This window comes from Diadema setosum, chromosome 1, assembly GCF_964275005.1.
Source record: "Diadema setosum chromosome 1, eeDiaSeto1, whole genome shotgun sequence".
Taxonomy (NCBI): Eukaryota; Metazoa; Echinodermata; class Echinoidea; order Diadematoida; family Diadematidae; genus Diadema; species Diadema setosum.
This window is the reverse complement of record NC_092685.1, coordinates 36,302,199-36,318,926: the sequence shown is the minus strand read 5'-3', so window position 1 is coordinate 36,318,926 and position 16,728 is coordinate 36,302,199. Positions and strand designations below refer to the sequence as shown.

Here is a 16,728-nt window from a genome sequence, read left to right as displayed (position 1 = left end):
CTTGCATAAATCCTCATCATGCTAGCAGTGTAGTTTCATTCATCAGGGGCCTGTTGCATTAAACTCTTTACCTGAAAAAAAAAAGGTAAGAACTGGAAACTCAGGTTAGCATGATTCTGCCAATGGTACATGGGAAATAGCTTTGTTAGAAATAAGCCTAGTTGTCTCAGGTTAAAAATTTAACCCGTTTCCTACAGGAACAGGGTAGCCTGTGTGTAAAGTCTATGGGGATTTCAGAATTCAGTATGGAATGGGTCAATGCAACAGGCCCCACACATAAAATAAATTTACAATTCCTATGCAAAACAGAACAGCAAGTTTGTTTGTTTTGGTTGTTTTTTTTTTTGCAGTCCATGATAACTTCACCACACAATTTGTGTGGCATCAGACACAAGACACTTCAGAGGTACAGGTCAGAGTCAGTGACTCTTAGATAGACAGATACTTTTCACAAGCTCTAAATATAGCTGCATTGTGAAATCAAGCATCCCCTGAACTATGAGACATTTACATGGGCTTCGCAAAGTTCTCAAGGCATACATAGAAACCTTTTACTACAATGGCACTGATATATGTGACCCTGCATCAGAAAACCAACAGAAAGTCATCAGACTTGGATTTTTAGCTGAGAGCAGATTCTGAAAGAGCAGACTTTACAGACAGCCAATCCCTTTTGCATGCAAATTGTTGAAAAATTGGTGAGAACACTTAGATATTGAAGAAAACACTATTTGGAAACCTGTAAATTTTAAACTCAAGGGGGTCTTTCTTTGTTAAGTTGAATTTACCCCTGAGATTTGAATAATTTTTTCGTACTATGAAAAAATTGCAAATCTAAACTACTAGTCTAGTTTTACAGACCTGTGTGATGCACTTAGTTGCACATGTAGTTCATGTAAGTGGTGTGTTGTTATTTGCCATCGATAACAAAGTAAGAGAAACTAGTGAATTCTTTTTTTCTGACAGCTTTAACATGCATATTTTTTGTTCGAAGTATAAGTATCATATTACAACCACAGGAGGATTAATGTATGCAGCTGTGCCTAGTACACAAAATACGTCACAGTGAGCGTTTGGTGCATCATTTGAATTTTAACGGCTTACAACCTTCAAATATCACAGAAATGTTATAGCTTTATAATAGTCTTGTCATTCTGGTGGAATATATCATGTTCTGTGCTATTTGGGAAGGAATGCAAAAGGGAAGGCCCATCTTTAAGCTTTGCAAAGATGTAAAACTCAATTCAAATGAACTTTCCTACCCTATCTTAATATTGGAAAGAAAACACACACTCTGGAAAGGTGTGTACCAAGAAAAGAGGTTCTGAAGTATAGGGTATATTCAAGCACTTAATCTTGCCAAGCCAGAATCTGTGCAACTACATGGGAAAAAAAGAAAATTAAACTCCACAGCAACAACAATGAAGGGATTATTAGATTTAGCATTAAGCTAAAATTGAGCATGCTCTGTAAACACATTCTATTCTTGACTAATACCAACTTTCAAACTAGTAGCATTATCCTTTCAAAAGTTATCACTGTTGAAAGAAAGGCCGTGATATGGGTTTTTGAGAAAAAGGGCCTTCTACAGCATACCTAAGGACACTACCACATAAAAAGTATTCTGGACAAACTGCAAAACACATTTCCCATTCACTCCATGATCCCAAACTTTAATACAATGTAGAAAAAGAATTGCTCTTTCAGAAAATACGAAAAACTCAAGATTGACCAGCAGCCGTGTTGACCAGGTTGACCCATTTCACCTATTTTGAGCCTGCACATAAAATCAGGGTGTACAACTTTTTGTTGGTTTTGTGATGTACGGTCACATGTAGCAATCTCCTGATAAAAAGGAAAAAAAATCAGACATGCAAACAAAGAGGGGCCTCATCTTGTTGTGCGAAGCTTGTTGTGAATATATTAGGTAATTATCACTTTAGATTCAAATAGTGCCAGACTGCACATAAACAAGGTGCTAATTTGGAAATGTGTCATGCATCTGGTAATTTGGCAGACCAAAAATATAATTTGCATGTGCCAGAGTTGTAATCAACTTTGGATTCTCTATCTGCAGTGCTCAAATTCATGCAACTTTAGCGTGCAGTGGCTGACTGTTAAATTGCATTCAAATAATCACAGCACAATTCGGACACAAAAGCATCTGTACATACTGCCTTGTTTCTTACAACGAAAATCAAGCAACACAAGTTAAAAAGCATCACCTCACAATGCAATATTTCAAAGTTCACTGACAATGAGCTTCACTCTTCATAAGAATCATCGTCATTGGTGCCAAAGAAAGAACAGCTTTAAAAATTCTACATTAGAATCTCAGTTAGTCACATTACCTGCATAGATCTGGATGAAACAGGTAGATGTCTTCTTCTCTGCTCATGTATGGATGATACATTGTTCCATCTGTGCAACAAAATTTACAAAGAACACTCTCAGAATCTTTTAAAATAAAGTTTTATTACATCAAAAACATTCCAAAAGCATTTGAAAAAATGCATTTTTTTCCTTGTATGTGTGTATGTTTCATTACCACAGCACCTGCACAAATTGTGTGATGTTAAACAAATAGTACAAAATGTGTTACATTAACAACAGACCCGCGGGTCTAGCGCTCACCTGAGTATCGCAAGTTCACCTTTCACGCAGTCACTAATCTAAATTATTCACAGCTCTACTAAAATTTGACCAGGCATTCTCAAGTAGAAGATGAAAATGTACAATAAGGGCCCAAATTTTTTAAGATTCCTTAATTTGGGGGGGGGGGGGATTGGGGCCCCCTGGGGCCCTCTGGGTGGGGCATGGAGCCCATTTTAATAAATTGAGATCCTGACCCCCTAGGGATGATACCTGCCAAGTTTGATGAAAATCCATCATGAGGTTTTCAGGAAGAAGATGAAAATGTACAATTCAGGCCCCCATTTGGACCTTCCCAACTCCCCCCCCCCCCCCCCCCCCAAGAGGGGCACCCCTGAATCTGCTATGAACAAACTTGAAACTACAGTCATTAATGTACTCACTCATAATATTATCTTAGCTCTATAACTTCTGATTCTAGAGAAGTTTTTTAAAGATTCCTTCATTTTGGGGGGTTTGGGCCCCCCTGGGGGCCCCCTGGGTGGGGCATGGTGCCCATTTTAACAAATTGAGATCCTAACTCCCTAGGGATGCTACCTGCCAAGTTTGGTGAAAATGGGTCATGGGGTTCTCAAGAAGAAGATGAAAATGTACAATTTAGGCCCCATTAGGACCCCTCCCCACCACCTTCCCCTGGGTCCCAAGGGGGGCACCCCTGACTCTGCCATGAACAAACTTGAAACTACAGTCATTAATGTACTAACTCATAGTATGAACTTAGCTCTATCACTTCTGGTTCTAGAGAAGAAGATTTTTACAGATTCCTTAATTTTGGGGGTTTGGGCCCCCTTGGGGGCCCCCTGGGTGGGGCATGGTGCCCATTTTAACAAATTGAGTTCCTAACCCCCTAGGGATGCTACCTGCCAAGTTTGATGAAAATCGGTCTTGGGGTTTTCAAGAAGAAGATGAAAATATAAAAAGTTTACACACGACGCACGACGCACGACGCACAACGCACGACGCACGACGGACGCCGGACAAAGGGCGATTGCAATAGCTCACTTGAGCCTTTGGCTCAGGTGAGCGAAAAACATTATGTGAAAGAGACTGCTCCAAGATCTTTACCGTTGGAATTTACATTACATACCAATATTCAAAATTCTGATGTATCCATATCACAGTATGGCCTTTGATGAGATAAGAACATTATGGATCCACACTCTCAGGGTTTAAATGCACATGTTTGTTAAACATTTGCCCCATCCTCCAAAGAAGATCACAGTCTAATCCCTGTTAACCCATCAAAGACGAGTCCCAAGCATATACTCAGGCAGGTGTCAATTGGAAATGTGTATTGTAGCAAAATGAGTCCATTCTCAATCCATGTTAAGCTTAAGTCAAGCTCCCATGTGCCTAAATATCACAAATAGAGCAGTAGGCAAACAATCCGCATTGTATCACAGTGGTCTCCATGAGGGAAGATTACACTCTTACACCATAGTGGATTTGCCTTATTTTTACTTTCACCAAACATTGGGGAAATCAACACTTTGAAAGTAGAACAGCTTTATTCACATCTCAGTATGGCAAGAAGTGCACAGGAAGATGCGGAAAAAACAGGAATGATTCAGTAGCTGTGGTCACACTGGCAATACATTGCTGAAGTTGAAGTTTGCAAAGTTAAGGGTTCTCGAAGTTTTGCAAATGAAACCACAAACTTCCCCAAAACTTCTCATGAAATTTCTCTTGAAACTTCTCACTAAAACTAGGGGAATTTCACGAAAGCCACGCCAATCTTCTCAAGGTTTGTGCAGTCTGAATGCTCGCAACTGAAACTTTAAGTTGATCATGTCATCAGTCCACCACCTGTTTTTGCGAGTGGTGTCTCCAAAGCTTGTGCTCAATGGGATGTACATGCATCCATTGTTACATCACAATCATTAGTTATAGAATGGGTAGCGAGAATCCAGTGATCTCATTGGTCGAGAGCTATGCGAGCTATAAAAGAGTCACAGTGGTAAACATGTTATCGCAAAAGTTGTAGCAAAAGTATGCACACTTGTAGCAAAAGTACGCACACTTGTAACAAAGGTTCGCACACTAAGCAAGTGTTCGTGCACTCAGTACAAGGTGCCTATTGGCTAAAACAATCATGCATCAGTTTTTACTGGATGCATGGTTCTGAAGAATAACCATGCGTCCAGTAAAAACTGATCCATGGTTTTCGGGCTCTCGTCTACGGCAAGCCAAAAGGAAATGCATCCAGTAAATTTGTCATCGGGTAACACGATAGAAAATGGGTTTTTGGCAAGAAAATTACCCATTCTACAACACAGATGACGCACATGTCTTTTCGTGCGTCAGACGGAATATAGTGTGCATGCAGTAACTATAGAATTTAGCCTAAACCCACTCGGCTTCACCTCGTGGGTTAAGCATTCCATAGTTACCTCATGCACACAATTCCGACAGACGCACTCAGACTTGTGCGTCATTTGTATACTGTCAGATGGCAAATGCTTTCTTCTGTTTAGCACATGCACACCAGTAACTCAAACTTCATGAACTGAAACTTCGCAAAGTGTGGCTGCCAGTGTGGATGGACGAGCAAACTTCGCATGGACTTCTCAAAGTTAAACTTTGCAATATTTTGCCAGTTTGATCATGGCTATAGACAGGTCAAGCATGACACTGGGTACAAGAGGGCAAGGATGTGTGAAGACTAGAGAACACTCACCAGTTCCTCTGAGAGCATTGGCCTCCTCTGACCACCACCAAGGCAAAGACGGCTCTCCCTGGTAGTTATTCACTACATTTAACATGGACTGATTCTCCTTACCAGTGAAGACGGTGAAGAGATCATATGTTGTATCATTGAACTATGAGGAGAAAACAAACCAAACAGCATGTCAGAGGGGCACTGAAAACCTCTTTCTTGTGTGGTTAGCAACTGTACAACAATACATACTTAACCCTAAAGAGGCCGGGGGGGGGGGGGTTCAATCAATCCCCCCTCAACATTTTTCATGACTATTCCGCTGCGCGAAATTTTGTGACCGCGCTGTTCGCTGACTTTTTATTTTTGAGTCTCGCACATCTTTTGACACCATTTTCACAAAAATCGTGCATACCGCTACGACGATGCACGACCTTCTGACATGCCTGTCAGACCAAAAATGGCTCAAAAATGTGATTTTCTGTATAAAGTCTATGCAAATGGAGTTTTCTAACCTTATTCATAAAGATATAATTATTTTCACTTTCATAGGCTGAAATCAATCAATTTTAGCATAACTATGCTTGAAATAGGTTCTGTCATAAATTTTGCGAAAAAATTATATAACAAAAGGTTACAAAAAAGGAAATAAATATGAAATTCATGAAACAATAAAATACATAAGAAATTAATTTTGATACAAGATTTTTTTGAGTACATAGTTAGGAATACTACAAAGAATGTTATCATCAAAAATTGGGATTCTAGGAGCTTTACTTTCTGATTTAGAGCAAAATGTATGATTTTATGCATAAATTAGCATAATTAATTAATATACAAAACTGGTGCAAGTCGGATGTGGAAGCTACTCTGTGAAGAAGGACAAAGGGATCACACTCACCCCAATAAGGAAGCCGAATTTGCCCTGATCAAAGCCAGGTATGGGGATGATAGCTTGGATGAGCTCGAAGAGTGGCTCATCGTAGCCCCAGAGGAGCTCTCGTACAGTGAGATTTACAGCTAGTCTCTCACCCAATCTGTTCATCAGAGCATTGGCTAAACTTTGAACCACGAAACCAGAATTTCTCACAAAGTAGGCCACAGTCTATTGTTTAAGGAAACAAGCAAACAAAACAAACTATAAAATTGATAACTGACAAAATGCAACACATATTTCATAATAGGTGGCTTTATGCACAGATTTTGTTTGGTAGTTATGATTGTGTGTAAGCTCTCATTCTTTGCTTACATTGCATATTTTTACATTGTACAATGTAATTCTAAATGCTTTGTGTAAAAGCCATGCATTAAAGACGGTTGAAATCAAGAATATGAATCATACAAAAACTTAACGGTTATTGGCACCACTGAATTGTTTTCAATTGCATAACTACTACTTGTAAATACACTTCTCACAGGTTCTGGTTATTTTTCAGGATCATCTTCTTTTCTTTTCTTTTTTTTTTAAACAATTGGCAAGGACTCTGGAATTATGCCTCACTTCACTGCTTTGAATTAACTGATGACCTCCGCCAAGCATGCAGCTCATTTCCACCACTGATCTTGTTCTTCTATGTGTGTGCTGAAAGTCGCCCAATTTCCCAATGTAGAAGCCTTTGTTACTTCATAAACCATCAGCTGCACGGCGCGCCTCGCCCTAGCAGAAACTAGAGCACGCTGGCACGCACTTTAGTGCGCGCATGCAAACCTCAAATATGCGCAGCCTGAACTTTTAAGTTCATTGACCCTACCTGCCAAAATATCAAAAATCCTTCATAAATTCCCCCAAAATTCTCGGATCACTACCAAAAGTTAATCGTTTGTTACTTGGGTCATTCTTAACCTTTCCTGCAAGTTTCATCCAAATCCGTTCACTACTTTTTGAGTTATTTTGCACAAGGACAAACGAACGAACTAACTAACAAACAAACCAATGGTAACGATAACATAACCTCCTCCCTTGGCGGAGGTAACTAGAAATGTCCCTATGGCGACTGGAATGCCTCCACCATAAAGCATGATTCTCCTAATAGGTCTATAGTACGTCTTGGCAAAGTGCGATGACAGTCTCACATAATTGGCAAAATATGACAATGAAATGTTTGTGCTGAATGTTCACTTTCCTTGAACTAAGTTTAATTGGATGAATGGCTATGTTTTCTAAGAGAGCATGTAATTGAGGATTTGAGGATTTTTACTTGACTTTTGATCCTTTTATAAGTTTATGCATTGAGTAATTTTTAAGGTGTGAAAAAAAGTATAATTTCTGTATTTAATAGGTTACTGTTAGAATTCTAACCTGGCCTTTGACCCTTGACCTTTGACCCTATAACCCTAAAATTCCCAAGAGAATCACTGTTAGGCAAAACATGTATAAATATGTACTAAGTTTCATGATGATACCTTGAGCCACTTCCGAAATATGGAGAAAGAAGTGAAATTCAGCATGTTCACTTGACCTTTGACCTTTTTGGCAAAAAAAAAACTTCACAGAATCTCTATTGGGTAATAGATGTGTAAGTTTAAAAAAAAAAAAAAAAATCCTGCAGGTATTGCATAAATATGAGGGAAAAAGTGAAAGTATGAGTTGACCTTCACATTTGACCCCCTGACCTTTGACCTCATGACCCCAAAATTCCCTAATCACTGCCAGTCAGTACATGCATAATGCACTAAATGCATGAAGATTTCTTAAACTTAAAACCATTTCCAAGATATGGAGAATAAGAGAAATTTTAACATTTTCACTTTACCTTTCGACCTCATGACCCAAAACTCTCACTGGAGAATCTTTATTGGGTAGAACATGTATACACTAAGTTTCAAGAAAATACCTTCAGGCATTACATCTAGATACAGGGGAAATAGTGAAATTTCAAGCATTTGACCTTGACCTTTGACCTTAGATCTTGAGCACCTGCACCCAAAAGTTGAAAGGTACAGCGTCAACCATTCATACATACACATGCCAAGTTAAATTAGGATAACTCAAACGGTTTTTGAGTTACGCTGTCCACAAAATTAAATATGGACGGAAGGATAGAAGGACGGACAGATGGACAACCCGAAAACATAATGCCTCTGGCGACACTTTGTGGCTGAGGCATAAAAAGTGGAAGCAAAACTTTGAGAATGAAAGTACAATCTCTCTGAATACTAGATATCAGAATAGTTTTAGCAAAGTGGGCATTGCTGTAAGGATCAAGCAACAGACACTTCTCATAGTTTCTACTACTATAAAAGCTGTTATTTTTGCTAGGGTTAATTTTCGCCAAATTTTGCGAATCATGGTTGGGCAATGAATTTAATCTCACATGAAAATATTGCAATATTGCATATAGCCTCAAAGTCAAAATGTGAAAACAACATATCGTGAAAATGTCTGTGACTCCTCATTCACAAAAATATCTGTCGGCGAAAATAATAGCTTTTACAGTATCACTCTTCTCCCATGGAGGAAAGTTTAGTTTCCCAATACATTGAATAGTAGGAAAAAACATAGAATTCTTCAGGCAGACAAAGAGTTTTATTGGCTGTTGCATAGAACATCCTCATTCAAAGGAATACAGAACCAAAAGCAATTTACCACGCATGCATCCACATAAAAATTGGTAGTTACTTGGATCAATTATATGGACAGTTGGTAATTGAGATCTCTTCTGAACTTCACAATGCAATATGAAGAAAAGATATGTTGTGATTCTTACCACGAGCGGCATATTCAGCACCATCACAGAGTCAGTATCTGGTCCAACAGATTTTTCCTCATCAAAATAATATAAATACATTGGTCTATGTGACAGTGTGCCATTGTCGTAGAACGTCAAATTCAGCCGATCATATTCAAGCCTGCAAATGAAGCATTGAACACACCAATAAGGGAACATTATCAACTTTCTTTTCGATATCTTGTTTTTCTCTCCAGGGCAAAACTTGACACTAAATAATCCATGGCAAGATGGAACGTGGAATTCATTTCACATCCAGTCCACAGGAATTTTTGAGGTTAAGGTACAGATGACACATTTTGTCATACCAACAGTTTTGCCTGTAATAATGTCTGATTTCAAAGGCAGTAAAATTTATTCATCAGTCTTCTGCAGTCTTCTGCTACTGTTTTTACGACAAAACTGTGTATACCATCAAAATTCTGACTGCCTTTAATGATTAATCTTCACTCTTTAAGAATCATCACAAAGTGCATGTATATCAACAAAGCAGTTTAGAAGAATGTCTGAAGGGTGATGGCAGAGAGAACTCCAACACTGCACTACCAGGTACACTTTTGAAAATCACAAACTTTTGTTTTCTGTAGTCCAATAACAGATCTGTGTACTGAGCAATACAATTGGCTTCATAACCACAAATTTGCAGTTCTTTGGCAAGAACTTTTTGGTCATAAAAGATATTCATTGTGTCACACAGGCCTCCGAGACAAGTGTCTAAATGGAATTTTTTCTTGTATTCCTTTTCATTTTACCTGAACCAACTCTCTAACGGGAAAACATATTAAGTAGGTTAAACATAAACTGGAAAGCAACACATCAACAGTATTTTCATACTGGCTTGTAGCTCAATTCTAAAGGAGGAAAATTTTTATTTTTCATTTTATAGATGAAGGGCACTATATTTGTAAATGTTATTCATCATCACTATCATTACCATAAGCTCTGAAATTATGATTTATACACTATTTTGGTGAAATCAGTAAAGGAGCAGTCCATTACAGTGTGTACTTACCTGTAGACGTAAGGCCCTCTCTCCTTCACAACTGGCTTAGCACCAGCCTTGAATTCCTCTGGGTTTTGGATGTCAAAGAAATAGAAGGACTGGAACATGGGTATGCTGGGAGTTACCCATTCACTAAATAGGGGTGAGGATGGATCAAGCACCATCATCTGAAGTAAATGGAAAGAGACAAATTAGAAGGATTAGAAGGATGGGGGTAAAACATACTGCATGTGTAATGGTCTTGTATCTGTGGCTACACTCTCCATTTATTGCACAGCACTGACCAAGTTTTAAACAATTATAACAGCATTCACTGGTTATGTCATCATTTCAATATTCATTACTACCACATAGTCCACACAGTTTGAAAAGAGCAAAGCTCAAGCATAAGATTTGTAACATATATGTAGAAACTTTGACAGATCTAAAGTACTGAAAATCTGAACCACTTGAACACTCACAGGTTTGCAAATATTGTTTACATTGGGCAACTTGTCTTGGTGAAGCTACAATTAAATTGTAGAATAGATTAGACAGATGGTGATCACTCACCATAATCAAACATCGCACTCCCAACCGACGCTATTCAATTTAAATGTTTCTCATGTTTCACTGAAAATAATTGAAAATTTTCGAAGTTCTACTACCTGCATACCTTTCTGTCCCATATCAGGGCAATCACCACCATGAGGACAACTACCCCGTTTAAATACTGGTTTGTGATAAGGTTAGAGTAAAGATTAGGGTTAGGGTTAGGTTTAGGGTTAGTGTTTGTGTTAGGGGCAGGATTATATTCAGGATTAGGGTTAAGGGGAAGGGTCTGGGGTAATTGTCCTAGAGCCTTCTGTCCATGACTGCCTATCAGCTATGACCTAAGGATGTTATCACAAACATGACTGTTTTAATGGGAAAACAAAAAAATATGGCAATCAGTAAATAGTACTTGGGAAAAAATAACACTATAATCAAAAAGGAAAATGGTTGCTTTAATGAAAATACTTTAATAAAAAAAAAACACACAAATTTATGCAGAATCTAAAGCATATGTTAAAAATTCCAATGCTTCCAACAAAATTACTGCAATTTTACAGAGAAGCCTGGAAATGATAGTAATAAAAACAACAACAACAAACAAAAACATTGGTGGGCCTGGAGGCAAAGAACTTACTTTATCAATGACATACTTGTAGATTTCACTCATTACAAATGGCAAGAGTAGCAATCCCCCCAGCACCAGAAAGAGAGCCAGGATGATGAGGATGCTATGGCAGGCCACACACTTGGCTGTCATGCTGACGCAACGGCGCTTCCCCGAAAACTGAGAGCTTTCGGTCCGACTCTTTGGTAGAAGTAGATCCTCCTCGCTGCCTGCCCCTGAAGTCTGGCTTACTGGCGTCATGGTGGTGAGTACAATGTACACAGCGTTATCAGGCCTATTGGTGGTGTAATCCAAAAAGTAATCACGGTTGGTCCACAGATGGAGGTCTCTTTGATTTTCTTCAGTCGCCCTGATTTGGACAGCAATGACAAATAAACATACATTTACAGTGAGCCAAGTCCATCACGTGTGTCACGTCTATTTGACTTCCTGGCATTGCTGACAACAATAAATCAAACTGAAGAGCATGTGGTATGTAAACAAGGACATTCTCCCCCCCCCCCCCCCCCCCCATGAGAAGACTGCAATAAACGATCCAGGCAGACAATAGGGAACTTAAGATTTTCATGGCGGGGACGTTCAGAGGGAAAAAAAACATGTTCTGAGCATGCGCAGAATTGCACGTCAAGTGGATCTATTTTTAGCTTGCATCATCTGAGTTGTTCACTATGCGTTCTGGGCTATTTTAACGTCCGCACAACTTGCAACGTAGAGAACACTTCATGCACCGATCATATGGGGGCACCATTTTATTTTTTATACGTTGCGTCCCAGCGTAATCTAAAGCTACATTTCAGCACGACGCAGGGGAGAGGAGAACGTCCAGCGCAAATGTCGTCTCAAACGTCCGCATGTCAAAATCTAAAGCTCCCTAATAATATCAAACATCAAAGATAAAAGGCAAGGAATATGCTGGTTCGTCCAACATCTATCATCCTCCTTAAGGAAAGCATGATACAATTCTCGCTATCGGTTGTATGTGCAAAAAGCATTAGTCATGTATCATGCACGTACGAACGGAAGTGACTTGGCTCCCGGACTATCCCATAATGCACCGTAAATGACGCTTAAATCAACATCCGGGCACTTTTTACGTCATTGGCGATAGCGAGAATTAGTATGTTTTGGAAGAGATATTGGAGTTTGTTCATACTTATGAATTTTGGCAATCTCTGACCTTTAACCTTTGAAATTTAGTTTTTATTTTGGTCAACTAATTGTTTTTTCAGTTTTATATTCACAATATTGGACAATACTGTACATTCCTAGCCGAAATTTTTGGCTTAAAAATGACATATTTTAGCCAAGAACAGTGACCTTTGACCTTACACTTAAAGTTACTAGTACTACCCCATGTTCAATGTTCAAACAAATATCTGCCACTTCATTTCTACCCTTACAGCATCACTTGACTTTCCCAGCTGAAGCAGTGGCTCGAAATAAAAGTACAGTGACCCTGACCGATCAAAATTGTCATTTCATGAAAATAATTGCATTTTGATTTCTACCCTTCCAGTCATACAGTACCACTAGACCTTCCGAGATGAAGTTAAAATGCCAATTCTAGTCAAAGTTCAGGGACTTTTCTCCTCTGGTTTTCAGGTATTTTTGCCCCACTGTGGCATAATTCCTAGGTGCCTCAAGGCCAGTCCTGTATTAGGTATATTGTGGAGTGGATCAGCTTAAGTTGGATCCCGTATGATCTGGGCTGCATCTCTTAACCCGCTGAGGACAGGCTGACTTTGCTACAACACAAATTTCCCATAGACCTCTGCCCCGAGTATACTCGGGACTCGTCCTTAGGGGGTTAATAGTGCACAAACAGAATACCTACACGCAAGAACAATTTACATGCATGCTTTAATCGCATAGCTAGCAACTGTACATATGTAATACCCATGCTACGCAGAGTTATTTGGTGTTATCCTGCCACTTATCATGTAATGTTCAAAACATACCGACAGTATGTACAATGTACAGGACAGGTATAAGCAGTGTTGACATTAGCTTTTGCTTTGTCTGCCCTCTTTGTGTTATCATTTTAATTTCTATGACGCCACTTGAAATTCATGCAGATGGAACACTCATCTCGGAACAATCACCTAGGAACTTTGTGGTAATGGCAGTCCCTGAGCTGAAAACATTTTTGACTGAAAGACGGACTAGAATCCTTCCCACAGAAAATGCAAACGTTTGCATAAAGGACACTATAATGTACTTAGCGCCCTCTAAAGCCATACCATGGACAATTTCAAAGCCTAAGGATGTGGACGGGACTGCAATCAAAACTTCACTTCCTGGACTTGGGATTCAGCAGACTATTTAAAAAAAAAAAAAATCACGAAGACTAAAATCAGGACTGCAGTTCAGACATAGGCATTCTTTCCATGATCTCAGACGAGCCAAGAACAACTTATTTCCTAAAGAGTCATCTTGCTGGCTTTAAAAAACAAGTGACCTACATTATATGCATCTTCACTGGCCAAAGCATTCCACAGTACCTCAATCTTGCTACTTCCAAATAGCAGGAGAACACCCACACTCCTAAAGATATTAAGTGCTTTCTCTTGCCAACGCCTTTGAAAAGGGGCAAGTTCAAGATAACGTGCACATTATGCATAGGATATTTCAGAGGCTTTAATGGCCTGTAAGAAAGTGTAAATGGCCTTTGATAAAATTGATCTTCATCATGGTGATTGATCTTCATTATGGTGATTGATACTGGGAGAAGAATAATCATGCAAAAAAGGCATCCAATGATCTTGACAATCATATTTAAGAAGAGACAATATGTGATAGCTGCTACATCCGTATACGGAACCACACACACAGACACACAAAAAATACTTTCAACTTTTTTTTTTCCAACCTGAAAATCCTCTTAAAGTATTTCATTTTACAACTTGTAACTAAGAGTGATTAAAGTCACAACACTCAAGTTTATCAAAAGTAATTTTCATGTCATAAGGAAAAAAGCTTTAATTGCAAGCTCTAATTAAAGACAGATACAACATGTTACGTATGGGACAGCTACGTAAGGGACATTTTGTACTGTATTCGTGGTGTGTGGACAACCATATTTATAGGTACCGGTATTTAGTGTACACACAGAGGTAAAATCAGTTGCAAATTATTGAAATATCGATGCAGACTGTCAAAAAAACAATATTCAAAGAATATTTACTATCATAATCATACACAGTTATATTTCACATTTTTATAACAAACCTGAATATGTACTGTATGCTCATGATTTTTACCGTAGTTACTACTAAAACATGGAATAGTCAAGTGTTTATTTTCATCGATGAAGGGCAGTTTGGCATTCACTTGCACTAAAAAACAGCTTAACCCAAGAAACAATAATTTGTGCAGTAACTACTGCACAGAACCTAGTAAGTAGTTTAGTACATACATATATGACACCTATCTAGCAAGCAGGAGATGGTTCAAGTCAAGCCCCAAGAATGTATGTCCATGATTTTTATCAAAGCTAAGAAAAAGCACTGAATAATCTGTGTTTATTTTGACATGAATGAAGGACAATTTGTTTATCATACATTTGCATAGTAATTTTTCTTTTCCTTCATGGAAATTTTTGAAACTTCAGCTCATTAGCTTTAAAATGATACCAAACATGTCAATATAGAGCAACGATGAAATTTTGTATTCACAGGGGACCTTGTCTGGGACTTGCCCAAATGTAGGCCAAGCAATTGCACTGAATGCCATGTAGTAGTACTATCAGAAAAAAAAAAAACCAACTAAATTGAAAACTATTGAATTCCTGCTGAAATGGCAAATCTTTGTGATAAGCAATCACCGTTTGTTTGTATGGGTTGTTTTTTTTTTACCCATCTACCAAAAACATGATAGGTGCAAGCTTACTGAATAAATTTGTAGGGTGCATGTATTTCATTTGACCTACACTGTATCATGTGCATATTTGTCTGCATTGTGTTTATTCATGATACGAGTGATAATGTCTGTGACAATGACTACAAATTTCAATTTACTCCATGTTATATGTCCTGGCACTCACTGTGTGTGACCTTCATGACTGATAAGCTACAAACTCTGGGTACTAGTAAGTTGCTGAATGAATGACCATAACTCCGGTTCACCCGAGACTGGTACCAAAAAAGAGGTGAATGGTGCCCCACTTTTTTTTTACCCTGGAAGTGGCACTAGGAAAAAAATGGAATGAAACCTTGAGCGCGGTAAGGCCTTTTTGTTTTTTGCTTGTCAGCTGAAGAAACCTGGAAATGGCACCCAATGTTGTGCTGAAGGATATTGTTATTATTATTGTTATCATTTATTTATTTTTTTTTTTCTTGTTACCTCATGAAACCTGGAAGTGGGCCCCAGACTTTTGAAAATGTGGCACTGGCCATGTTATGTCTTGGCACTGATGCCAGCAGTGGGCTAAAAAAAAAAAAAGGTGAGCAAACTTCTCTTGTTCAATGTTGTGGGTCAAACTTTCTTGAAACAAAGCAGGTTATGTGAATTACTGATACCTGTTCATACATTTTTGTTTAAATATGGTTACACTGTACAAATGGAGTTTGAAAATTTTGTGTACATTGCAAATCAAATGTTTTTCATCAGCAGTCCCATTATGTACTGTTGGCTAAGACAAGTTCAACACCCCACATACCATTGAATTACCCTCTCTGAACTGCTCTTGTTACTCATTATCTCTTCTACACAGTTCCCATTCCCATTTCCATCCTTGGCTACGGATACAATGAATGTTGGTTTCAACACATACAAGATTTTTCCCTCTGCCTCAAACAAGCTCTAACAAGTACAGTCAACAGGAAAAACAATCACGCTAAACAATATTGGAATTCCATTCAGTTGAAGAACAAATCACAGACAGTATGGTTTGCTGGGAAGGACACTCCTATTTAGGTGTACGGTTGTACCACTGTATCAAACATTTACATTGTAGCTAGAATTAAAGGGGTGGTATAGTATTGGTTTAAGTGAGAACTTAGCTTTTAACATTTTGCAAGATATTAAAAACTACTCTATGAAATGTTAAAGAGCATACAATTCTAAGAGCAACTGAAAGTTCATTTGATGAAAATTGGTTTTAAAATGACTGAGATGTCCAAACACAAGGTTAAAGGGATCGTATAGGTTTGGTTGAGACCTAATTTCAGGTTTCTAACATTTTTTGGTGAGATAAAGAGAAACCTCTTATGAAATATGAAAGAGCATGTTATTCTACGAGGAATTCAACATTTATTTTATGAAAATTGGTTGTGAAATTGCTGAGATATCCAAAAAAGAGTGATTCTAGACCTATCCTTTATTACGATCGCTTTGTTTTACTTTGTTTTTGGATGTTGCAGTCATTCCAAACCCAATTTTCATCAAATAAACTTTGAATTCCTCTTAAAATGGTATGCTCTGCACTATATCACAAGTGTTTTCTTGGTATCTCACAAAAAGTTAAAAGCCCAATTCTCATCTCCACCAATACTGTACCATCCTTTTAAACAAAGTGATTCTAATAAAACTT

At 38.3% G+C, this 16,728-nt stretch overlaps 1 protein-coding gene across 1 annotated transcript in view; it reads right to left on the bottom strand.

Annotated features, from left to right (window-relative positions):
• LOC140233773 (scavenger receptor class B member 1-like) overlaps positions 1-11,533 on the bottom strand; it is a 36,061-nt gene extending 24,528 nt beyond the window's left edge. Inside the window, exons 1-6 of the mRNA XM_072313900.1 lie at positions 11,208-11,533; positions 10,049-10,206; positions 9,016-9,157; positions 6,210-6,413; positions 5,330-5,471; positions 2,352-2,421 (exon numbers count right to left, since the gene is read on the bottom strand). Of these exons, the coding sequence (XP_072170001.1) occupies positions 2,352-2,421; positions 5,330-5,471; positions 6,210-6,413; positions 9,016-9,157; positions 10,049-10,206; positions 11,208-11,438 (947 nt within the window). The 5' untranslated portion in view covers positions 11,439-11,533. The remainder of the gene's footprint in view (positions 1-2,351; positions 2,422-5,329; positions 5,472-6,209; positions 6,414-9,015; positions 9,158-10,048; positions 10,207-11,207) is intronic.
• Between the last annotated feature and the right edge of the window lie 5,195 nt (positions 11,534-16,728).